The 26587-nt window shown below is 30.8% G+C and overlaps 2 protein-coding genes across 3 annotated transcripts in view; one reads left to right on the plus strand and one right to left on the minus strand.

The window, feature by feature from the left end:
- LOC120421044 (gamma-aminobutyric acid receptor subunit alpha-6) overlaps positions 1 to 1563 on the plus strand; it is a 34363-nt gene extending 32800 nt beyond the window's left edge. Inside the window, exon 8 of the mRNA XM_039584187.2 lies at positions 569 to 1563. Coding sequence (XP_039440121.1) covers positions 569 to 723 — 155 coding nt within the window. The 3' untranslated portion in view covers positions 724 to 1563. The remainder of the gene's footprint in view (positions 1 to 568) is intronic.
- Positions 1152 to 23489, minus strand: LOC120421045 (heat shock protein beta-1). 2 transcript variants are annotated; one of them, XM_039584188.2, is made up of 5 exons: positions 23007 to 23489; positions 12104 to 12136; positions 5188 to 5281; positions 2186 to 2281; positions 1152 to 2103 (listed from the first exon to the last, which is right to left on the minus strand). In XM_039584188.2, the coding sequence occupies exons 1-5, from the start codon at positions 23189 to 23191 to the stop codon at positions 1903 to 1905; spliced, it is 609 nt and encodes a 202-aa protein (XP_039440122.1). In that variant the 5' UTR covers positions 23192 to 23489; the 3' UTR covers positions 1152 to 1902. The 2 variants fall into 2 exon arrangements, with proteins under 2 accessions (XP_039440122.1, XP_039440123.1); XM_039584189.2 differs by lacking the exon at positions 12104 to 12136 and having other exon boundaries at positions 23007 to 23487.
- Between the last annotated feature and the right edge of the window lie 3098 nt (positions 23490 to 26587).

Raw genomic sequence — 26587 nt, forward strand, 5'->3', positions numbered from 1 at the left:
TTTTAAAGCTTTGGTTAAATTTTACAAATACTTACCTTTTTTGTCTTGTACACAAAAAATGCGTTTAAATATATTTTCGTCAATATTGAAAACATCTGACGTTTCAAACAAGCTTAAACTCAGTTTCTGATAGTATTGCCAGATTTAAAAAAAAAATATGACGCATTGAAAAAACCCAATATCTATTGATTTCGACCACGTAATCATTCATAAATTTCTTATAAGAACTGATGTTTTCAAACAGGGTTGCCAGATTATTTGACCTAATGATGTCAACGATCAAACTCTTGAATGATATGTTTTCAATAAGACAATTCTGGAAGCTATTTTGTCTTCAGAAATTATGTTCTCCGAAAAGTTATGAATTTAACTTATGTACTCGTAACATTAGACAGGGTTGCCAGATCTTCAATATTTTATCTTTTTTCATTTTAATATTTTTTCACATAAAAATATTTTGAGTTTCATTTTACTTATAGTTTTGCTACCATTTTTTTTCCTGCGAAAATTGACAAAAAAATACCATTAATTTTTTGACATTCAAAAATTCTTGTCCAACCCCACCCAGGTGGAGCGAGCCGCCACGTCAACAGTGTCTCGCTGATCGACCAGGCCGCCCGCGTCCTCTTTCCGGCCTCGTTCACCTTCTTCAACGTGCTGTACTGGCTGTGCTACTACACCTACCAGGCGGACTTTACCTGGGCACCGCTCAAGGAGAGTTAAGTCGATATAAATGATTAAAAATACAGAGCGAATAATGATGGAGAGAGGAGAGCGTGAATATTGTCTCTCTCAAGTAGAATTGCATTTTTGTACCGTTCCGTTTTGCGCTCTCTTTCGTAGACTCTCAATTCTGCAGAGAGAGAAGAGGAAAGGCATAGAAAAGTACAAAAATGAAATTCTGTCAAGCGGAGAGTAATCACTGATATTAATCAAATACGAGAAAAATAATCGCATCGAAATTAATCGAATTTTAGTGAGATCCAAAATAAGGTTTCAAACGAAAAAAATAAATCAATTTACTGTCCCACAACACAACCCACCTCTGCCAACATTAAAAGTGTAGCTTGTTACGTGAAAAAATAACCTAGCTTACCAATAAAATTAATCGAATTAAAAAAGGGACTTTCTTCTCGCTCAATTGAAAGAAATTTTTCCTCTACGGATTTTGATTTTAATTCCTTAAACTCTCGGATTTTACGTTTATATAAAATAAATAAAGCACAATTACACAAAAAACGATTGTAGTCTGACCTTTTTTCCTCATTGCCTTTTGCCTAGCGCAAATATCTCCAACTTGTGACGTCATTTCATAAAAAGTTCAGTTGCTGCCTCCTGATTGGTTGGTTTTGTTTCTTGCTTGTGTGAGTGTAATCGTTGTAGCGCTCGATTGTTATGGCTGTGTGAGTGAATTTTCGAATATTTTTCAAGATGAGTGGTAAAGGCCACCTGTATTTGTTGTTGTTGATTTTTTTTCGGTTGTTGCTTGAGTGTTAAAAATTTCCATTTTTTTAAGTAGTTGTGTGCGCTCGCGCTTGTCTAGCTTATCACATTTGTTTAATATCTTGTATCAAAAAACATCGGGGCGGGAAAAGAGTGTCTGTTTGTGTGAGTAAGTGTGGTTGCCTCTAATAAGTGATGTGTGTGCACCTCTAATTGTAATATCTTGGCGAATTGCAGCTTTTCGTTTGAGTACATGTAAAAGCACGTTCCTACGCATCAATATGGCTGAATTTTTTTTTTCTTCTTTCAAAAAATCTTCGATGTGACACGACGTTCAAAAAATTTAACACTGACTGGCATTTTTTTATTAAGTTGTGGCTTGGCTTCTTTCTCTTCCTTTACTTTCATTCCTTTAAATAATGACGGTAATTCTGACGCTAAAATGTTTTTTTTTTTTTCTTAATGATGGCCAATCGGAATCATGGTTTCACCGGCGGTCAGAGCCTGCAGCGGAAGGGGCGCGTCCACCGTCAGGACTCCATCCTTGCTGAGCGAGGACTTGATCAGCTCCGGGTTGCATCCCTTCGGCAGCAGGAACTCCCGGTTGTACTCCCTGTACACGGACTTGGTATCGGACTTTTCCTCGTGCTTGGCGTGGACCTAAAAATAATGATTTTATAAAGTTAATTTGGTATAAAAAGTCGCCAAGTCAAGACGCGAACGCTTGGAAAAAATAGCTCACCAGCAATTTCTGGTCAACAGTCTTGACCACGATCTCCTCCGGAGCGTACTGACTGACGTCGAATCGCAGCTTCAGCACCTTGTTGTCACCATCCTCCTGGAAATTTCAATTTAAATTAGTTTCATTTATTCATTTATTCATTCCATCATTACTTTTTTTACAATCGTTTTTTTTCTATGAATTGTCCGCATTTTTTTTTTTTGTTTAGAATCTTTTTCTATTAAATTCAAAATTCATAGGAAATCAGAAAAATTATTAACGATTTTTTAAAACGTTAAGTTAAAAATTTAAAATATCAAAATTACAAAATAATTCGATGAAATTTCAAATAAAATAAAGAAAATAATTCGATGACAATTCCAACAAATTGATTTTATGTTAAAAATTTACAACTTTTAATTGCAATTTGCGAATCATCATAAAATTTTCTTTATTTTGAATTTTCTTAGCATAAGAAAATTCAAGCGTAAGAAGGATTTGCTTCGATTTTTATTTACATTTTTTCATTTCATTAAATTTTCTTCGAATTTTCCTTAAATAAGCCTGATTTATTTAAATTTTTAATATTTTTTTAAATTTCTTAAAATTTCCTAGGAATTTTATTTAAGTTTCCTGTTATTTTTCACAATTTCCTAGTATTATTCTTGTAATTTCCCTTATATTGTTTACTCTTCTTGAACTCTCGCTTGAGCATTTTTTGATTTACTTGAAATTTTCTTTTATCATTTCATAGTGTTATTCTTTTGATTTCTCTAAACTTGTTTTTTACTCTTCTTTAAATTCTCTTGAACTGTATTAATAAACTTTTTTTCATATTTTCTTATAATTTATTTTAGTTTAGTTTAGTTTTATTTCCGACATTTTTGTAAAATTTTCTTAAAGTTTCTATTAATTTTCCTTAACATATTCCCACAATTTCTTTGAATCATCTTCATTTCCTTTTTTTTATTATTATAAAAATTTTTTTGTGTTTTTAGGCCGAAAGTTTATTTTTTAAGAATTCAACAAACAGTTTCGTTTTGTCTTTTTTGTTGTTGTTGTTTTTGGGTGTTTTCAATAATCCTGACTTAAGGCGCAACTTCAAAACCATCTAAAAATCAAAAATCTAATGTTTGGTTATAAAACTTAAAAATACACTAGAATCCTTCTTAAAATTTTTATTTCTTTTTTTAATTTTCTTCACATTTTCTTTGAATTCTCTATAAATTTTCTATAAATTCTCTATGAATTTTCTATAAATTTTCTTTAAATTTTATTTAAATTTTCTTAAAATTTCCTTCAAGTTTTCTTTAAATTTTCTTTAAATTTTCTTTAAATTTTCTTCAAATTTTCTTTAAATTTTCTTTAAATTTTCTTTAAATTTTCTTTAAATTTTCATTAAATTTTCATAAAACTTTCTTTAAATTCTCTTTAAATTTTCTTTTAATTTTTTCAATTTTCTTAAAATTTTCTCTAAATTTTCCTCATTTTTTTTAAATTTTCTTTAAATTGTCTTTAAATTTTCTTGATTTTTTTTAATTTTCTTTAAATTTTCTTGAATTTTTCTTCAAATTTTCTTAAAATTTTCCTTAAATATTCTTTAAATTTTCTTGAAATTTCCTTCCAATTTTCTTAAATTTTCTCAATTTTTTTCTCAATTTTTTCAATTTTCTTAAAACTTTTCTTGAAATTTTCTTTAAATTTTCTTTAAAATTTCTTTAAAATTTCTTTAAATTAAAATTTAAATTATCTTTAAATTTTCTTTAAATTTTCTTTAAATTTTCATCAAATTTTCTTTAAATTTTCTTTAAATTTTCTTTAAATTTTCTTTAAATTTTCTTTAAATTTTCATCAGATTTTCTTTTAATTTTCTTTAAATTTTCATTATTTTTTATATTTTCTTTAAATTTTCTTTAAATTTTTTTTTAAATTTTTCAATTTTCTGTAAATTATATTTAAATTTTCATTATTTTTTTTATATTTTCTTTAAATTTTCTTTAAATTTTCGTTAAATTTTCTTTAAATTTTCTTTAAAATTTCTTTAAAATTTCTTTAAATTAAAATTTAAATTATCTTTAAGTTTTCTTTAAATTTTCATTAAATTTTCTTTAAATTTTCATTAAATTTTCTTTAAATTTTCTTTAAATTTTCTTTAAATTTTCTTTAAATTTTCTTTAAATTTTCTTTAAATTTTCTTTAAATTTTCTTTAAATTTTCTTTAAATTTTCTTTAAATTTTCTTTAAATTTTCTTTAAATTTTCTTTAAATTTCCTTTAAATTTTCTTTAAATTTTCTTTAAATTTTCTTTAAATTTTCTTTAAATTTCCCAAGTAACCACAAGCACTATATCGTAGAACAAAAGTAACTTTATATTCACACTGGTAACTCTATATTGCTTAGTAGAGTTGCTATACAGTCCTGTGTATATCATTGTTTTTTTTATTTCCTTTGAATTCTAGTTTATTTTTTCAAAAGGTCTCATGAACAAAAAAAACTCTTGGAGTTAAGACTTAAAAAAAAAGACTTAAAAATTTTCTGTACTACGAAATTTCTCAAACCTTTAAAAAATAAATTTATGTAATTTTTTTTTCTTTTTTCCAGAAATTTTAATGTTTTAAAGCTTTGTTTAATGAATTTTCATTGAAAATTCTTTAATTTTTAACAATTAACTATCTTTAAAATGATCAAAATTTAACCGAAATCGGTTCTGGGATGAACAATAAAGAACTTCATTACTAAATGTTGTTAAAATTTCACCGAATTCGGTAGTTATCAGTTTACCGGACTAAAACAGCAGAAAAATCGGAAAAATACCAAATTCAGATAAAAAAAATAGTATTAAAAAATTCCAGTGTGTAAAAATTGTTCAATCATTCAAATTATAATTCTAAGCTATTAATTTTTAAATCAGATTTTTCATTATTTGAATTTCTATATAACATTTTGCGATTTATGGCACCAACTCAACCAACTGTCAAAACATGCCATAAAATCGCGCCACAATCAACCGTTGTTTTCCTCACCTGAATCAGTGGCGAGTTGATGTCCTGGACCTGTGTATTGCTGCTGCTGGTCTGTGGTTGCCTCAGCGCGGACGCGGCGTTCGATGTGGTGGTGCTATAAAAGGTGACGGAAAAGTGCCATAAAAAGTTAGTGTTGAGCAAATCAGTGCTTTTTCGCCTTTTCGAGGTGGCGATTTCGTTACAAACTAGCTAGGAATTTGCCGTGGAGAGTGGTTTAATAAATTCCAACAAAATATGATTATGGCAAAGGGTAGTGTGTGCAACAGTGGACTGGAAGGGCGGGGTGATCAAGTGCGGAAATAATGAACTTGTGGTAGAGAGTATTTCTGAATTATGGCAAGTAATAACAAACATTTTCCAAGCGGCAGCAGGTTGGCAACGTGCCAAGCCATTCAACCACAATTCGAGCATTTCGCATATCCAAAACGACATTCCTAAGCACACAGACAAACAGACTCGGACACTTGCCAGGTTCTTAAGCGCTCGGTTACGCAAGTGCTGCCGGCTTAATGACTAGCGCGAAGTGAGACATGAATGAAGAAGACGCGATATTTGTGAAACTCGGGAGTATGACGAACGTGTGGAATGTTGTCTAAAACTCACACGCTATAAATAACATCGCGACGGACCATTCCGGGTTGGAAGAAATCTAGATCACCGCCGCCGCCGCCGCCATGCGGCGAGGGCGACTTTCAACGGTGAATTTCAGTTCAGTGGAAATGTTTATGACTGGTTTGTTTTGGTGGGGAAAAACCCCGGAAAATTAGAAAGAGTTGTCATCATTTGTCAAAAGCCATTATGGCAACAAATGACAGCTCTGGAACATTGACGTCAAAAACGCTTGCTTTGATGAGTCACTCGCAAAACCATTATGGCAAAGTTTGGCAACACAATTTTTAGTGGCTCGTTAAAAAGGCAGTAATTTCCGAGGAGATGAGATGGACAAGTCCCACTTTGGCACCGTAAACAAATTCCAATTAACGTCACCCCAGTCGCTTCCGACAGGTTGAAGGTCCCGCCAAGATCGAACGGTGCGTGTCAATGTCAAAATCGCGCCATGATTTATGGCACAGATTGGTGGAGAAAAGATCAACTCAGTCGTTTAAAAATAGCGCAGCAAAATGCATTTTCGCCTAGCAAATGTTGTTTTCGTTTGCGGCATTTTGACATTTTACAAAATGTTTCACTCGCAGCAAAGTAAATTTTGCGAAACAAAGCAACCCGGTCGGTACACCTGCAGGAATGACCTCTGCGCAAAGCGCAAATGTCAAGCTTGCCATAATGGCGCCATAAAGCAACCGTTTGACAGATCCATTATAACGAGATTAGCTTGTTTACGTTCCAATTATCGAGCTGTCGCGAGTTGCTCCACTTATCCAATATGGTTATGAATCGATCGAAATCCGATGCGGCTCGGCGAGTTTAATTTACGAATCGTGCGGAGGTGGTCATCAAAAAGCACGATTTTTTCTCTGTTCGAAACTGATCACCTTGATGACGATGTCGCAGTAGGCGGTCAGAACACTACTAGATTACGTCACTTTGGTAGGCTTTGACAGAGAGAGCGGGAGAGGGATCATCGCGTAGGTGACTGACCAACCCCCGCGCGATGATCGCAGCAGGCCGCGATTTTATGGAACTCGTTCACGGAGTGACAGAAGGTCGCGTTAAGGCCTACTTCGTAAGTTCCTTCGAACGGAAGAGTGTTTGTTTTCGATGCGTGACGCCGAGATTGTGATTTATGGCTGTGGGAAATTATTCGCCGTTTTTCCGTCTTTCACCGGTGCGGTTAGTTTTACGGCGGTTCTTAGGTCGGCATGACGAAAGACGTTGACCTAGTTTGGGGGAAACCCGCAGGTTTGCGTGTCGCAATCTGGCGAACTATTTTTAAACGGTGCCACTTTCTTGCAACGGGGCGCCATTATGGCGAGCGACCTTGCTCTGTCAACGCGATGACGCATCGTCCACTCGTCCAAATTGACAGCTCAGCTGGAAGCCATTATTGCAAAAAAAAAAAATGAAGAGGAGGAGGAGGAGAGAAAAAATCTCAAATACCCTTAAACGGCAATAGAGTCGACCACTTTGCAAATTAATTACCACCCGCCCGCCCATGTCAACTTCCATTAGGAGGCTTGAGTCAGAGACAACCCCGTATCACCATACGGAGCGGATTTTAAAATTAGAAAAACAAGCGCGCCCCAGACAATCCAATTTCAATAATTGACACCGCGTCAGTAAACGGAGACAGCAACAAAAAAAAGTGCACTCCTTTTGAGTCCATTAGTGCAGCCGGGCCGTCCGTAAATGACGTAACGCAGTGTCATTCTCGCGTGATCTCGGCAGGCCCGGCGAAATGTGTTAATTCTCACTTGTTGATCCGAAGCCGGCTGAGCGGAACCTCCCCGTCCTCCTCCGCTTCGCGACAGGGGGATAGAAGTAGTGAGATCATGTACTAATAATAAATTAAACAGCCATAAATAATAAACAGATACCCGCGCGCGGTGTGGACTCTCTCTGTTTGCGCGGTGTGGTCGCGGAGATTGAACAGATATGTGGATTAAACCATAGAAAAAGTAAGTTTGTTTGAAGAAAAAATCAGGTTTATAGCACCCACCATTATGGCATGCACAAACGTCAGAATAGTACACTCATAAATATTTACTCTATTTCTTTCAAGAAAATAATTCAAAATAATGTTAGCACAGATATGTGGTTTTAAGCACGGAAATTTGGCCATTTAAAGGAAATCTAAAAAAAAAACTTCATGAAGATAAAATTGTGGCCATTAAGGTGTTTTTTAACACCAAAATATTACACTCTAAAATATTCATATTGAAACGTCATGGAAATCTAAACTTATGTATAATTTCTTAATGATTTTTTTTCCCAGGTATGTCAAAACTACTTTAAGTGAGAAAATCTACGATCTGTGATTTTTTTTATTTTTATGGCCTCCCGTCATGCAGAACGATGCATAAGTTTTTACTAAACATTCAACAAATATGTCGAATTAAATATAAAAAAGGTTTTATAGTAACCGTCATTATGGCGTTAGAAAACGTCAAAATAATACACTCTCAAATAAAAATATCAAAATTTCATTTTTCATGGAATTAAAAAAAATAAACAAAGTTTCGAAATATTTTGCCATTTTTCGAAATATTTTGCCGAGAAAATGGTGAGTTTAAGCAAACGTTATTATTGCGTGCGCAAAAGTCATAATATTACACTCTTAAATAATCATACTGGAGTTTAAAAAAATTGGTAGAATTTTAGATTTATTTTTTTTCAAAATAATACACTCTAAAATGAAAGTACCGTAATATCATGAAACTTTTAAAATTTAAACGATGTTTCGAGGGGTCAGTCTTCTCTGAATTGAATTTCAGAGATTAGTATCGATGTTTTTTTTGTTTTCAGTTTACTAAAAAATATTTTGCCAAGAAAATGTTGGGTTTAAGCAACCGTCATTATAACGTGCACAAACGTCAAAATAGTACACTCTTAAATAATTATACAGATTTTTTAAGAATAATTTAAATAGAGTAGGAGTGGATTAAAACACGAAAATTTTAGACTTTTTTTTAAGGAAAATCTGTTTTTATAGCAGCCGCTATTATGGTGTTCGGAAGCGTCAAAATATTAAAATCTATAAAATTCTGGGTAAACTTTACTTATAATTGCACTGTTTCTATTTTAATCTGTAAAAAGATGATAAAATTGTTTCATTGTTTTCGAAATTAATTATAGCATTTTTAAATACCAGAATATTACACTATTATGATGATGGTATTTTGTGAAAATTTGAGTGCATGCAAAATTTCGAATCGTTTGATACCCATATTGCAAATTATATATTTTTTATTTTCGAGAAAATACGGTATTTTGTGAAAATTTAAGCATTTCATACAAAAAACTCTAAAACAGTTAAGATACATCTAAAATTTCGAATCGTTTTATACCCATATTGCGAATTATAAAAATTTTAGTACTTTCGAGAAAATACGGTATTTTGTGAAAATTTAAGTATTTCAGTCAAAAATCTCTAAAACAGTTGGGATACATTTGCAATTTCGAATCGTTTGATACTCATATTGCAAATTATATTTTTTCAGTATTTTCGAGAAAATACGGTATTTTGTGAAGATTTGAGTATTTCATTCAAAAAACTCTGAAACAGTTTAAATACATGCAAAATTTCGAATCGTTTGATACCCATATTGCAAATTATAATTTTTATAGTATTTTCGAGAAAATACGATATTTTGTGAAAAATTTAGTATTTAAGTCAAAAATCTCTGAAACAGTTAAAATACATTTAAAATTTCGAATCGTTTGATACCCATATTGCAAATTATATTTTTTTTTTGTATTTTCGAGAAAATACAATATTTTGTGAAGATTTAAGTATTTCATTCAAATAACCCAAAAACAGTGAAAATGCATGCAAAATTTCGAATCATTTGATACCCATATTGCAAATTATAAAATTTTAAGTATTTTCGACAAAATACGAAATTTTGTGATGGTTTAAGAATTTCACTCAAAAAACTGAAAATACATGCAAAATTTTGAATCGTTTGATACCCAAATTATAAAATTTTTAGTATTTTCGAGAAAATACGATATTTTGTGAAGATTTGAGTATTTCATTCAGAAAACTCTAAAACTGTTAAAATACATGCAAAATTTCGAAACGTTTGATATTGCGAAATATAAAAATTTGAGTATTTTCGAGAAAATACGATATTTTGTGAAGATTTGAGTATATCAGTCAAAAAACTCTAAAACTTTTAAAATACATGCAAAATTTCGAATCATTTGATACCCATATTGCGAATTATAAAAATTTGAGTATTTTCGAGAAAATACGGTATTTTGTGAAATTTTCAGTATTTTCGTCAAAAAAACTCTAGAACAGTTAAAATACATTTCAAATTTCGAATCGTTTGATATCCATATTGCGAATTATAAAAGTTTGAGTATTCTGGACAAAATACGGTATTTTGTGAAGGTTTGAGTATTTCATTAAAAAAAACTCTAAATCAGTTAAAAACATTTTCAATCAATTTTCATCAGGCTCACATTTTCTGTGTAAAACAATGGATTTGCTTTTAAATTTTTAGTAACCAATCAATAAATATGTAGAATTGATCAGAAAAAAAGTTTTTTAGCAAACTTCATTATGGCGTTAGAAAATATAAATTTAATACACTCTTAAATGAAAATACCGAAATTTATTGATTTTTTTTAAATTTCAATCTTATTTTCGAGAGATCAATCTTATTTTCGAGAGATCAGAATAGAATATAAAAAAATCGTTTAAGTATCGAAAAAAAATAATTTTTTGGCAAGAAAATTTTTGGGTTATAACGTGTGCAAACGTCAAAATATTGCACTCTTAAATGATCATACTAATATTTTATAAAATTGGAACATTATTTAGATTTTTCCACTCGAAATTTTGTTTTGGTATTTCTGAAAAAAAACATCTTTAACAATAATCTACAATTTATTTACATTTCGATATAAACATTTTACAGTGTATTTTTTTTTTTTTGATTAAAACACTGAAAACTTTTAAAAGTTTCTTTTACAGATTTAGTTGCAAAGTAATGATTCAAAGAAAAAAAAGTTTTTTAGAAAATCTTCAAAAATGAGGGCGGTGCCGAAAATAATGGGATGGTCCAATCAGCACCAAACTTGGTATTTCTGTTAACTATTGATAGATGAACGTTCCCTCCAAGTTTGGTCCAAATCGGTGAAGGTCGAGTCCAAAAGTGTACCTGGAGTGACCCATTTGCTTTTAATTTTTTACTAAACAATCAATAAATGTGTAGAATTGAATAGAATTTTTTGTTTTAACAAACGTCATTGTGGCGTTAGGAAATGTCCATAAAATACACTTATAAATGAAAATACCGAAATTTACTGGAATTTTTAAAATTTTAAACTAGGTTTCGAGAGATCAGAATAGAATTTCAAAGATAAGCATCGATGTTTTTTAGTTTTAAGTATCGAATTTTGGCAAAAAAAATTGTGGGTTTAAGCAACCTTCATTATGGCGTGGAAAACGTCAAAATATTACACTCTTAAATAATCATACTGATTCTTTATAAAATTGGATTTTTTTTTTATTTTTTATTTCAAACATAAAAAAATAGAATTACTATTTAAGAGTGTAATATTTTGACGTTTAAACAATCACAATTATGCCATCCGCAAACGTCAAAATACTACACTCTAAAACAATCATACGGAAATCTCGCAAATATCAAACGACACAATCCACAATCTCTGACAATTTTTATGGCTATTCACGATCAAAAATGATCAACAATCCCAACTTGTGAGGCTAGTCTAGCTACACAGCCCGAATCAGCCAACATTGTCGAGCGCAAAAGTAAACATTAGCTTTTCAATCGCGCACGAGTGGGACGGCAAAAAATAACCCCTAAATCAATATATCGATGGAACGAAACGTCAAAGCGAGCTCAACCACTACGGGGCGGGAATGCGAGTGAAAAATGATGATGCAATTAGACAAGTTTGCTATAAAAAAAAACAAGAAAACATTTGCCGTGTAATTGAATTAGTTAACGGGGGTGCGAACCTAACCCCAAAACAAAAAGTGGCGTGAAGATGACAAACAAAAAGTTTTGAAAAGCAATTGCTACCTACACGGGGATGCCATAATACGGATTAGTAACGAGCTATAAATTGAGTAACGAGTAACCAAGCAAACAATCATTCTCTGCTTCGCGTTTTAGTAACAGTCGTGTTTTTTGAGTGTATCGTGTGTCGTGTTTTTGTAAACACAAAGAAACGTCAAGCTTCAAGAAGATAGTAACGAAGGTGAACAGGTGGCGCTATAATTAAACAAATTTGTGATTTTTTTTTGCGTTTTCGTAAATACCTGCTGGACGTCGCCGTCTTTTTGGTGGAAAAACTTTGTTTAGTGGGCGCGATAGGTTTTTTTATAGCGGGATTGGATTTTTTTATTTTTATTATGGGTAGAAGTGTTATGCGCATGCGCAAAATACACGACGATTTAGAGAGTTTGAGATTATCGCGGGTTTTTTTGGTTTAGAAATTGGCGGGAGAGCGGAAAAAAAGAAGAAAAATCCAATTGTTAGTTTTTGGGTCATTTAGTCCTACGGAAATCGGAAATCGTTTTACAATTTGGTTAGTACTGAGCTACGTCTACTGGGCAGAGATGGGTCTGGAATTTTGATTTACTGGTTAAATGATGACAAAATAAGCCAAACAAAAACCTAAATCGGACGCATTCACTCACACTTTCATTCGGTTTTGAGATATCTCGAAAATTTGACAGATTTCTGTTTTGACTGGATGCCATAATGGCAGTACTCAATTTTGGGTAGGTTAAGTTTTGCCCAATTCCGAATAAACCATTTGACAGCTGGACCAATTTAAACGTACATATTTTGATCTCATCATCCAAACCAAAACAACTGCCGTCCAAAACAAAAACAAAGCCCACTTGCTTCGTTTTCCAAACCATTTGCCATAATCCTAAATGGGACAAACCCTCTGTCCCTTCCCTTCCTCAAGACCGGCGCCACTGCGACCTTTCCAAAAAACCATTTGCTAGAGTGGTTTCCCCTGTTTTCCAAGGACACGAGCTAGAAATAAACCAAAAATGCCGTAAAAGGAGGGCGGACGGAAATCACAACACCCTCTCCTTTTGTTGTTGCTTATTCTTATTCGGTCAACTGGCAGCTGGCAGCACCCTAGATGAAGTTTGTGAGGGTGTTTAGTGAGGATGACTCATCTGGGTGTTTGGAATAAATTGAGGGTTGAAAATTTGTTGTAAGTCTTGACTGAAGTTAGTTTGAAAATTTAAATTGGAAGGATTTTTGTTCAATTTATGTAGCAATACTACCCTTTCAACCCAGTTTGTAGTAACTTTTCATGAGCGTGCAAAACAACCCAAAATGTGTAAAACATACAAAGCTTCTCAGTTTCAATATTTGTAAGAAATGAGTAAAAATCACTTAAATTGAAAATTTGTCCAAAAATATTATTTATAAAAAAGTTTTGACAATACTACACTTTTAACCCAATTTATAGTAACTATTCATGAGTGTGTAATTCGACAGCTTCCAAATTCTTTGAATTTTCTTTGAATTTTCATTGAATTTTCTTTGAATTTTCTTTGAATTTTCTTTGAATTTTCTTTGAATTTTCTTTGAATTTTCTTTGAATTTTCTTTGAATTTTCTTTGAATTTTCTTTGAATTTTCGTTTTATTTTCTTTGAATTTCCTTTAATTTTTTTAAATTTTCTTTAAATTTTCTTTGAATTTTCTTTAAATTTTCTTTAAATTTTCTTTAAATTTTCTTTAAATTTTCATTAAATTTAATTTAAATCATCTTTAAGTTTTCTTCAAATTTTCTGTAAATTTTTCTTTAAATTTTCTTTAAATTTTCTTTAAGTTTTCTATAAATTTTCTTTTAAATTTTCTATAAATTTTCTTTAAATTTTCATTAAATTTTCTTTAAATTTTCTTTAAATTTTCTTTAAATTTTCTTTAAATTTTCTTTAAATTTTCTATAAATTTTCTTTAAATTTTCTTTAAATTTTCTTTAAGCTTTCTTTAAATTTTCTTTAATTTTTCTTTATTTTTTTTTAATTTTCTTTAAATTTTTTTTAAATTTTCTTCAAATTTTCTTTAAATTTTCTTTAAAATTTCTTCAAAATTTCTTTAAAATTTCTTTAAATTTCCTTAAATTTTGTTAAAACTTTTCTTTGAATTTTCTTTAAATTTTCTTTAAATTTTCTTTGAATTTTCTTTGAATTTTCTTTGAATTTTTTTAAAATTTTCTTTAAATTTTCTTTAAGTTTTCTATAAATTTTCTTTTAAATTTTCTATAAATTTTCTTTAAATTTTCATTAAATTTTCTTTAAATTTTCTTTAAATTTTCTTTAAATTTTCTTTAAATTTTCTTTAAATTTTCTATAAATTTTCTTTAAATTTTCTTTAAATTTTCTTTAAGCTTTCTTTAAATTTTCTTTAATTTTTCTTTATTTTTTTTTAATTTTCTTTAAATTTTTTTTAAATTTTCTTCAAATTTTCTTTAAATTTTCTTTAAAATTTCTTCAAAATTTCTTTAAAATTTCTTTAAATTTCCTTAAATTTTGTTAAAACTTTTCTTTGAATTTTCTTTAAATTTTCTTTGAATTTTCTTTGAATTTTCTTTGAATTTTTTTAAAATTTTCTTTAAATTTTCTTTAAATTTTCTTTAAATTTTCTTTAAATTTTCTTTAAATTTTCTTTAAATTTTCTTTAAATTTTCTTTAAATTTTCTTTAAATTTTCTTTAATTTTTTTTATTTTTCTTTAGATTTTCTTAAAATTTTCTTTAAGTTTTCTTTAAATTTTCGTTAAATTTTCTTTGAAATTTTCTTCAAATTTTCTTTAAATTTTCTATAAATTTTCTGTAAATTTTCTTTAAATTTTCTTTAAATTTTCTTTAAATTTTTTTAAGTTTTCTTTAAATTTTCTTTAAGTTTTCTTAAAATTTTCTTTAAGTTTTCTTTAAATTTTCTTTAAATTTTCTTTAAATTTTCTTTAAATTTTCTTTAAATTTTCTTTAAATTTTCTATAAATTTTCTTTATTTTTTTATTTTTCTTTAAATTTTCTTAAAATTTTCTTTAAGTTTTCTTTAAATTTTCTTTAAATGTTCCTAAAATTTTCTTCAAATTTTCTTTAAATTTTATTTAAATTTTCTTTAAATTTTATTTAAATTTTCTTTCAGTTTTCTACATTTACATTTTCTCTAAATTATTTTCAAAGACCTGACAGTTCTACACACACATTTGAGATCACCCTGATTAAGTCAAAATCTAATTCACTCAAAATTTGACTAATTCCAAAATAGGGAAGCAAAAATTATCACATTTTTCATGAAAATTTCAAGAATTACATGGAACCTCACCCAAGAAGCTCACCATATCCGTAAAAAACCCAGTACCACCCAATTGTAAACAACCCATCAATCGAAGCTACAGCACGGCGTCACGGTACTTGGTCGAAAGGCCAGACCGATAAAGATAGCTCTCAAATTACAAGCTATACCAACTCGAGCCGGTTGCCACTACTGACCTCGATTCCGTGTTTATTTAGTCTTTTGTTTATCATCTGTGCTGCCGGCGAGAGCCGCGTCAACATTTGTAAACCGAGCTTGACACATGTCAGATTTGCAGGGTTGTTACGGACGGCGCGGATCGCGCGGATGGCGCGTTTCGCGCGGATAGCGCGGATCTGGCGCGGATTTGCTGGCTAATTTTGCTTAGGCGCGGATTTCGCGCGGATGGCAATTTTGATAAATATATTAAAGAGAGATAGAATAAATTTCAAGTTATTAAGAAAATATTATCAGGAATTACGATAATTTGTAAGAATTACATATTTTTATTAATTGAATTTTCTTCAGAAAATGTTTGTTTGTATTTTCTTAGTACGAACCGTCGAAAAATGAAGATGAAGATTATGTAGAAATTATTTTTTATATGTTTCTTGTCATTTCTTAACATCTCCGGCACTGAATATTTAATTTCTTTTGAGTTTTGAGTAATGATTTTTAACCTTATTTATTTTTAATTGTATACTGGATTTAGTAAATTTTTAATGTTGTAAATCAAATATTACAAACTTTTCCCGAAGATATAGACATTGGAATGTGTAACAAAAACGATTATTGGTGCTTGTTCTGGTGGGCGCCAAATACACGCAGAAAAATATAGCATATTTGAATCAACAAAACATTTTGTTGATTTGAAAATCAAGATTTTTGTTGAATCAACGCTAAACGTCAAAGCAACTTTTTCAAAACAACAAAAGATTTTTGTGGAATTGAGCAAATCAAGGTTTGTTTCAACGAAAACTCTGCGTTGATTATATTCAACAATTTTTTTATTGAAACAAACCTCGTACAGGCTGATTCTACAAAACATTTTTCTGCGTGTATGAGCTTGATTGGACGTAAGAGAAGCTGGCATCAACTTTCGAATTTTAGATGGAATTTAATCGGTAGAAATATTTTTTTTTCTAAATTTAAACATTCTTGGCGAAAATAAAATGATCAAAACATTTCAAAATCAAAGCTTCAGAAATTCAAAAATTCGAAACTTTTTTTTATTTTAATAGTTTTTTAACAAAAAATATCAAAATACACAATAATTTTTTTTCGAAATTTCTAAAATTGTAATTTAAAAAATCTGAAATTTCTAAATTAAAAATTTAAGAAATCTAAAATTCCAAATAACAAAAAACTTTGGGTAATAAAAAATTTAAGGATTGAATAAAAACAAAATTTAAAAAGTAAAAATTGGAAAACTAAAAAATATCAAATTCAAAACAATATAGAAATATATCTCAAATCTCAAACAATTTTAGTATTCTAAAATTCTAAAATTCTTAAATTCTTAAATTTTTAAATTCTTAAATTCTTAAATTCTTAAATTCTTAAATTCTTAAATTCTTAAATTCTTAAATTCTTAAATTCTTAAATTCTTAAATTCTTAAATTCTTAAATTCTTAAATTCTTAAATTCTTAAATTCTTAAATTCTTAAATTCTTAAATTCTTAAATTCTAAAATTCTTAAATTCTTAAATTCTTAAATTCTTAAATTCTTAAATTCTTAAATTCTTAAATTCTTAAATTCTTAAATTCTTAAATTCTTAAATTCTTAAATTCTTAAATTCTTAAATTCTTAAATTCTTAAATTCTTAAATTCTTAAATTCTTAAATTCTTAAATTCTTAAATTCTTAAATTCTTAAATTCTTAAATTCTTAAATTCTTAAATTCTTAAATTCTTAAATTCTTAAATTCTTAAATTCTTAAATTCTTAAATTCTTAAATTCTTAAATTCTTAAATTCTTAAATTCTTAAATTCTTAAATTCTTAAATTCTTAAATTCTTAAATTCTTAAATTCTTAAATTCTTAAATTCTTAAATTCTTAAATTCTTAAATTCTTAAATTCTTAAATTCTTAAATTCTTAAATTCTTAAATTCTTAAATTCTTAAATTCTTAAATTCTTAAATTCTTAAATTCTTAAATTCTTAAATTCTTAAATTCTTAAATTCTTAAATTCTTAAATTCTTAAATTCTTAAATTCTTAAATTCTTAAATTCTTAAATTCTTAAATTCTTAAATTCTTAAATTCTTAAATTCTTAAATTCTTAAATTCTTAAATTCTTAAATTCTTAAATTCTTAAATTCTTAAATTCTTAAATTCTTAAATTCTTAAATTCTTAAATTCTTAAATTCTTAAATTCTTAAATTCTTAAATTCTTAAATTCTTAAATTCTTAAATTCTTAAATTCTTAAATTCTTAAATTCTTAAATTCTTAAATTCTTAAATTCTTAAATTCTTAAATTCTTAAATTCTTAAATTCTTAAATTCTTAAATTCTTAAATTCTTAAATTCTTAAATTCTTTAATTCTTAAATTCTTAAATTCTTAAATTCTTAAATTCTTAAATTCTTAAATTCTTAAATTCTTAAATTCTTAAATTCTTAAATTCTTAAATTCTTAAATTCTTAAATTCTTAAATTCTTAAATTCTTAAATTCTTAAATTCTTAAATTCTTAAATTCTTAAATTCTTAAATTCTTAAATTCTTAAATTCTTAAATTCTTAAATTCTTAAATTCTTAAATTCTTAAATTCTTAAATTCTTAAATTCTTAAATTCTTAAATTCTTAAATTCTTAAATTCTTAAATTCTTAAATTCTTAAATTCTTAAATTCTAAAATTCTTAAATTCTTAAATTCTTAAATTCTTAAATTCTTAAATTCTTAAATTCTTAAATTCTTAAATTCTTAAATTCTTAAATTCTTAAATTCTTAAATTCTTAGATTCTTAGATTCTTAAATTCTTAAATTCTTAAATTCTTAAATTCTTCAATTCTTAAGAATCTTTTTTTTCATGACCCTTTCCTTGACCGTCTCTTGAGGTATTTTTTTAAAACGGGTTTATTGCTTTCATTCCTTTAAGCATAAAACGAGTTTTTTTTAATCAAATACTTTCTGATTTAATTTTTCTTAATTTATTAATAAAATTTCTTAAATGTTGGTCGCGATATTTTTATATGGCGCGGATTTCGCGCGGTTTCGGGTTTTAGGTCGGCGCGGATTTGGCGCGGATTTTTTTTCGACTCTCCCGTAACAACCCTGGATTTGGCAATCGTTAAACAATGAGTTTGGCGTGTTTACGTTTTGAAAACTTGATTTTTAACCAAGTGGGATAAACATTTTTGAGCGTGTAGCTAACTGTCAAACTGGGACACTGAGAAAAAAGTCGTAGTCAAATTGACTTGTTTCTACTTACGAAATAAGCAATCTCACCAGTTGCGCGATATTCCGTACTTTGATTGGCCAAATTGACCTTCCAGGGTACGGAAGCTATCGCGAAAAGTATAGATAACACACCTTAACGGGCTGCACCGTTTCCAACGTTTGCTCGTGGTACATTAAAATTTATTATTATTGCAGAATGTATTTGCGCGGTCAGCGTTCCCACCCATAGTAGAGAGATAACATCGAACCGACACAGACACGCCTTCGGAGCGAGTTTTGCCATCCCTCTAGTGGCCACAATCTGAACTAACATCGCGCGACTTTGTCGCGGCTTCAATCACGTTCCAATTAGTTTTAATTTTATTGTTATTGACATCGTGCACACCTCGTCGAAAGCGCTGTCACGTGATTTTGACCCATCAAAACTGTCAAACGTCTGTTTATCTTTGATCGCACAGAGGCGTAGGACGAAAGGGGGTGCAAACTCATCTTTCAAACTTAACCTCTTCAAGAGTCGAACGCAATTTCGTAATCGCTCCACGCATTCCAATTTCCATATTTGTCGAGCCCAACACGACAAATAATACAAGTGAGCTTCCCTAAAAGGTAGCGCCGGGTTTCGGTTCGTTTGCCCACACTCGCGTTCCACGATACCTAACCTAAGATATTGAGACCCCCTCGTGCAGGTTTAAGCCGCGATGATGTCACACCTTTTTTCCCCGTTTGGAACACTGATTGGTTCGGAGAAGTAATTAATGTTGAAGTTTTAGATCGGTTAGGACGGGGTTGATTAGGTCCCCAATCTGGAATGTGTTTACCTCTCAATTAACGTGTAGAATCGTTAATTGAACCGGGCGAAAGTGACGTTTGAGGTTATGTTTACAAATGAGTTGAACAAAATCCGATCTGAACAGATTGTTCCATTGTTTGCATACAACTAAAATGTTCAAGATCCAATTCCGAGATAACAGTAATTACATTCCTCCCCGTCAAAAAGATCGTGCACGCTAAACCGCCACAATGACATAAGCGGCGCGTCAAAACAAAGCACGCAATTGTGCTCACACACGTGCGTGAGAGAGCGAGAGCGAAAAACTCATGACTCATCCAGAATCCGCTCTTTTCACTGCTCCAAACCAGATCCCACCACGCCGGTGACGTCATTTACGCCGTCGCGAACCCGTTCCGGCCGGGTGCGTCCCGCGGAACCGACCGGAATGGGCCCAATTCGGCCACATTTGTCGCAGCTGTCGCGATGACGAGACTTTTCCTTGAAGCAAGTGCGCGGTCGTAAATTTGCATGCCGCTGAGAGAGAGAGAGGGAGCCAGAAGATCTTTTGAGCGCTCTCCGATTTGGTGGTGAAATGACTCGTTGCGACTCAATTTTGATGCATTTGACGTTTTTTAGGAAGTTTTCGGGTCTATTATATTCAATTTAGCGGAGTTTGACTATTCCCAGTTTGCAGTGTAACTCGACAAAGGAGTTTTGACAGCTCTGCACGCATATCCGAAATCACTCTGATTTCGTCTAAATCAAACTCACTCATCACTTGTCACTGACATTTTTGTTCAGTTCTACTCGCCTAATATTTTTTTTCATATGCAAACCTACTCAGAAATTATTTGTTAAAGCATTGTTTGCAATTTGTTTTGAGTGAATGAAGCTCTTCCCTTCGAGCAGTTTTGGCTTTTTTCTACAATGTATTTCTTATGGAGCGAACTGTCAAAAACTGCTCGACCGCGGGTGCTCCATTTGAAAACACGTTCAAAACTTGCTTTTGCGGAGATTGAAATTAGACGAAATTCGACCAAAAAAACACAACAAAAAGTTGTTTTGGATGAGCGTTTAAAATTAAGAAAAACATTTGACAGATACACTAAAGAGATTTGGACAAGGACAATGTTCCTTTTTGATACATTTTCAATGTCCAGAATTCGTGGAAGATACCATAATTTCGTAGTAACATTACAACAGGGGGAATCCCCCTATCCCCCTCTTACCTGACGTGAACTGTCACTTAAGCACTGTTTGTTTACAATCACAGATTCGCCCTGTTGAACTGTTACTACGGAATTTCAACACGGCTGCTCGAGAAAGTGACGTTTGGGGTTTGTTTACAAATGAGAAAAACTTTAACAATTCTGAAATTCGTTTCTAGAAGCTGTCTTTTCACTATTTAGACCAAGTAGTAAATTCAATCTTCAAAACAAGTTGACATATACAATAACACTCGACATACTTCAGTGAATTAAGGATAATTCTGGAGTTTTTTTTTTTTTTTTTTGACTTTGTGGTTTTTTTGCTTTGACCTTTCTAAAGGCTTTCTGGAAGAAAATTCAACCACAAAGTCAAAGCCGAGGTCAAAGCACATCAGTTAGGTTTTACGCCGCGACGTCATTTGACAGCTCGTGCGCACTGTTTACATGGTCGTCGTCGATTTTTGACGCATTTCCCAAGGGAATGATGGAAAGAGAGGAATCACAAATCCGTATAAATAATTTCAAGATTTTTTAGGTGTAAACCGAAAATGCGATCAAAAATTTAAATGGAAGAAAAAGGCTTTTAACTGCTTATTGAATTGTCGGTGTACAGGACGCCGCACTGTTTAATCATTTTCTGATGTACATTCAATTTTGCAGTCCAAACCCAGTCATTGAATTGGAAAAATATTTTTTTTTTTTCAAATTTTCTTTTCTTGATCTGTGTGCACCTACGTCGAAGGCCAAGATTGTTTACTTTTTGCTCTTTGGTCTGACAGTCTTGGTCTGACAGATTTAGTCTGTCAGTTTTATCATGGATTTTGGTCTGGTCTAGGCGAGGGATAGGACACAGCACCTTCCTGGCATTTCCCCGAACAAAATCGACGACCGCATCGAACTGTGCTAAGCCCATGTAAACAGTGCACTCTTTTCTAACCTCCAAATCGAGGAGAATCGGGACACATGGGGCGAATTGAGACAGCTGTTTTAGCAATGCTGCAGCCTAATATTTTGATATTTTTGAGTGGTTTTAGATAGAGCAGATTAAAAACAACAAAATGTGTACATCCATTTCCTAATTTGAAGCATTTAACTGCTCTAAAACTTGCTGTCCCTATTCAGACTGTAGTCCCGACGTCCCGACACACTTTACGTAAACATTCATTAGAGTTAACGAGCTGTAAGGCTTTCTAGGCCCAGTGAAAAAAATATAATTTAACCCACAAAATGACGAACTCCTGGTCACAGTGTCCAGATGGAAGTAGTGAACGAGCTCGAGCTGTCAGAGTCCCTGCGAAATATGTCGGCTGACATATCGGGCGGTTAGTAAAAAAAAAACAGCTGGAAGTTGCTTGACAAAACAAAACATTTGCTAGAAAGGGATAGCAAATCTCATGCAAACAAACCCGCTGCTGTCTTGTAAACATACTTTGAATGTGTTGGTAACTTTGCCTTATGCTGTTTGTTTACATCCAAGAAACGTAAAAAATCTTAATAAATCCAGTTTTTTTTTTTTGGTAGGATCCTATAAACATATGAAACACAATTGCTTTTTGGACCTTTTAAAAAAAAACTCTAGAAATCCGCATGAGACTGTCGCGACAGCTGCTGGATGGTTTCCTGATGAAAACGAAGAGCTGTCACAGTCCCTGTGAATTTTGTTGGCCTGACATTGATCGTTCAATCGATGGCGTTCAATTGAGTACTAAAATTAAGCATAAATTTGTGATTGTATTGTTCACAGCAGTAAAGCTTATTTTTCTGAGTACAATGACCCCTTGTACAACCGCAAAAAGGATTTAAAACGGATGTTTAAATCAATTTAAAAAAAATAACTTAGCGGTCCTTCTTGACAGAAAGCCTCCCACTTGACAGTTTCTCACAAGGGAACCATAGTTGATGAATCGAAAAAAAAAATCATCTTGTCAATTTATTTTTATGCATTAAAATGAAAAAAGTTATGGTTTTAATCGTCAGGAACCTATTTTCGGCTAGAAAGCCTTATTGAAATATTTGTTTTTTTATTTGATTTGCACGATTACGAAGAAACCATCAATTTCGAATTAAATTAACAACAAATGTCAAATTTACACGTTTAAGAAAACCTAACATTTTTCTTCCCTCAAATTTCCCCCCAACCGGTTCGCAAAGTGTTTCCCATCGCCGACCACAGATGAGTCTCGAAAGACTGTCTCTGTTTCTGGTCTCGCGCCGCGGCTTGCTTCTCTTCGGGACTATTTTTCCTCTATTTTTAGAATCAGAAAATTTTCGAGATTTCTCCGCTTCCCCTCTACACGTTTATTAACACATACTCGGATTCACACAAAGTCACACGTGCTCGCACACGTCCCAGTCTGGGGATTAAAATCGTTGGAAGAAAAAGTTTGGAAACTTTAAATTTATCGCACTCTTTCACACGCACACTCATCACAGATAAATGGAACTAAATTGTTTTTTATTTTATTGCCTCACTACTCTACGAAAGTGAAAGGGCTAAATTAGGCCAACGTACCTGGACGTGGTCTCGAAAAAGTTCGACTCCCGGTTCATCAGCTCCGACCGGAACTTGGCCATCTCGTCCTCCATCTTTCGCATCTCGCTGTCGAACCGCTCCCGGATCGAGGAGAACTCCGTGTCGATGACGCTAAAGTCGCCGAGCTTGATCGGAATGTTGCGCTTGTTTGCACTGTCGGCCATTTTTCGCGAAATTTGGTGCTGTTTTTGTATGGAAAGTGACAGCTGACCTCGGGTCAAAGGCGGCGGCGCTTTTGGAAACCTTTGTTTTTCTTAAGGTGCAAGGTCACAAAGTTGCTTTCTTTTTACTCTTCTTTTTTTTGGGCGCGTGTGTACTGTCACAACTACACTCGCGAGCGCAATTACACTGCTTTATTCTTATTCTTCAAATGTACACACAGCAAAAGTGAAAAGTGGGTGTGGGTGAATGGCGTGATGCGCGCACAGCGAACGATACTCAACGACTGAATGGTTCTCCGACCGTGCTGAATGCTTTTATTGAAGAAGATATTCGAGATCGGGCTGCGGAGCGGAGAGAAAAATGTGCACGTTTATGAGAGAGAGAAACGTGTTGAATGGGAGAAGATGACGTCCCGAGTGGAGTAGTAGGCGTTGCGATGACCGCCAGCAACCGTAGACTGTACTGTTGAGCGGGTGACTGTTGTTGTTCTGGCGCTGCTTCAAGAAGGTTCTGGGTCCGATCGAGGCAGGCGTTGTGGTGACGTTATTTTAAATTTAAAAAGCACATGGGAATTAGTCACAGATCGGTTGAGTGAGATCGCCCACGTGTACAAGTTGAATGAGTCTTTTAACACCTTTTTGAGAAAAAAAACGAGTTGTTTCTAATTATTTCCATTTAAGTTTTTCTATAAATTATAAGATTCCAAATTTTGACGTCTGTTTTCTAATCAAATTATTCAAAGTTTATGCTTTTAAGTTAAAATAATTGCATTTCAATTGTTGTGGTCAACACATCAAGATTGTATTTCACCGAGGTCGGATAAAAGTATGCCACCAGGACATGACCTCGCGTGTAATCGAGAAATGCACACCTGTAGGAAGCATGTATGTAATTACGTATGCAAAGGTCATTGAACCATGCAATATATCCTTTGTCCATGTTTGACCTAAAAAGGAACAAAAAAAGTCACAGACAAATGTACAAAAATAGTTTGAATTTATAATATCAATGTCTCATATTGGAACGCGTAGAGTCACGAAGATCGCAAAACGTCACAGACTTGCTTTCAGTCCAACGTTAAAATAAAAACTTTTTTGTTTACACCTCAAAGTATTCGTCATCCCGCCCCCAGCATTTCGCGTCGCCAATCACAATCAACTGGTCCCATCTTAGTAGGCGGATATTAATAATCCGTTTTTGTTTTGATTGCCGAGTCGTTTACTAGGAATTTTCACGTAATTTTTCATCCTCCTATTTTGGTACAAAAAAAACTGTGAGCTAAACTGACAAAATTGTCAAAAATATTTTTTTTTAATTAAAAATTTGGCAAAAATGACAAAATCGACAAAATTGTACAATTGGCAAAATTTACAAAATTGACAAAATTGAAAAAATTACAAAATCGACAAAATTTTTAAAAAAATACAAAATTGACAAAAATTACAAAATCGACAAAATTGTAAAAAATTTCAAAATTGACAAAATCGACAAAATTGGCAAAATTGAAAAAAAATGTCAAAATTTTCAAAATCGACAAAATTAACAGGATTGACAAATTTGGGGAAATTAAAAAAAAATTGGCAAAATTGAAAAATTTATAAAATTGACAAAAATTTAAAAAAAATGACAAACTAGATGACAAAATCACAAAATTGACAAAATTGACAAGATTGACAAAATTGAAAAAAAAAATACAAAATTGGCAAAATTGACAAAAATGACAAAATTGACAAAATCTCGGACAAAATTGATAAAATTGACAAAATTTACAAAATTTACAAAATTGACGAAAATGACAAAATTGTAAAATTAGAAAAATTTTAAAAAATTACAAAATTGCAAAAATTACAAAGTCGACAAAATTTAAAAAAAATACAAAATTGACAAAAATGACAAAATCGACAAAATTGTAAAAAATTTCAAAATTGAAAAAATTGACAGGATTGACAAAATTGGCAAAATTGAAAAAAAAATTGGCAAAATTTTCAAAATCGACAAAATTAACAGGATTGACAAAATTGGCGAAATTGAAAAAAAATTGGCAAAATTGACAAAATTGGCAAAATTGAAAAATTTATAAAATTGACAAAAATTTAAAAAAATTACAAACTAGATGACAAAATCACAAAATTGACAAAATTGAAAAAAATACAAAATTGGCAAAATTGACAAAAATGACAAAATCGACAAAATTGATAAAATTGACAAAATTAACAAAATTGGCAAAAATTACAAAAATGACAAAATCGACAAAATTGTAAAATTAGCAAAATTTAAAAAATTGACAAAATTGCAAAAATTACAAAATTTACAAAATTTTTTAAAAAATACAAAATTGACAAAAATGACAAAATCGACAAAATTGTAAAACAAATTCTAAATTGACAAAATCGACAAAATTGACAAAATTGACAGGATTGACAAAATTGGCAAAATTGAAAAAAAATTGTCAAAATTTTCAAAATCGACAAAATTAACAGGATTGACAAAATTGGCGAAATTGAAAAAAAAATGGCAAAATTGACAAAATTGGCAAAATTGAAAAATTTATAAAATTGACAAAATTTTTAAAAAATTACAAACTAGATGACAAAATCACAAAATTCACAAAATTGACAAAATTGAAAAAAATACAAAATTGGCAAAATTGACAAAAATGACAAAATCGACAAAATTGATAAAATTGACAAAATTTACAAAATTAGCAAAAATTACAAAAATGACAAAATCGACAAAATTGTAAAATTAGCAAAATTTAAAAAATTGACAAAATTGCAAAAAATACAAAATCGATAAAAATTTTAAAAAATACAAAATTGACAAAAATGACAAAATCGACAAAATTGTAAAAAAAATCTAAATTGACAAAATCGACAAAATTGACAAAATTGACAAAATTGACAGGATTGACAAAATTGGCAAAATTGAAAAAAAATTGTCAAAATTTTCAAAATCGACAAAATTAACAGGATTGACAAAATTGGCGAAATTGAAAAAAAAAAATGGCAAAATTGACAAAATTGGCAAAATTGAAAAATTTATAAAATTGACAAAAATTTAAAAAAAATGACAAACTATATGACAAAATCACAAAATTGACAAGATTGACAAAATTGAAAAAAAAAATACAAAATTGGCAAAATTGACAAAAATGACAAAATCGACAAAATTGACAAAATTGACAAAATTAACAAAATTGACAAAATTAACAAAATTGACAAAAATGACAAAATAGACAAACGTTTGTTCACGTGGTTTATGGATGGTCCCGAAACAAAATCATGGTAATATTACATCTGGGAAAGGGTCGAAAGGGTACATCTTTTATGTCAGAAAAAGATGTGTAATTTTGCCACTGAAAATGTGTAATTTTACCACTTTACTGATGTTATGTCACT

The sequence above is a fragment of the Culex pipiens genome, chromosome 1 (assembly GCF_016801865.2).
Source record: "Culex pipiens pallens isolate TS chromosome 1, TS_CPP_V2, whole genome shotgun sequence".
Classification (NCBI taxonomy): Eukaryota; Metazoa; Arthropoda; class Insecta; order Diptera; family Culicidae; genus Culex; species Culex pipiens.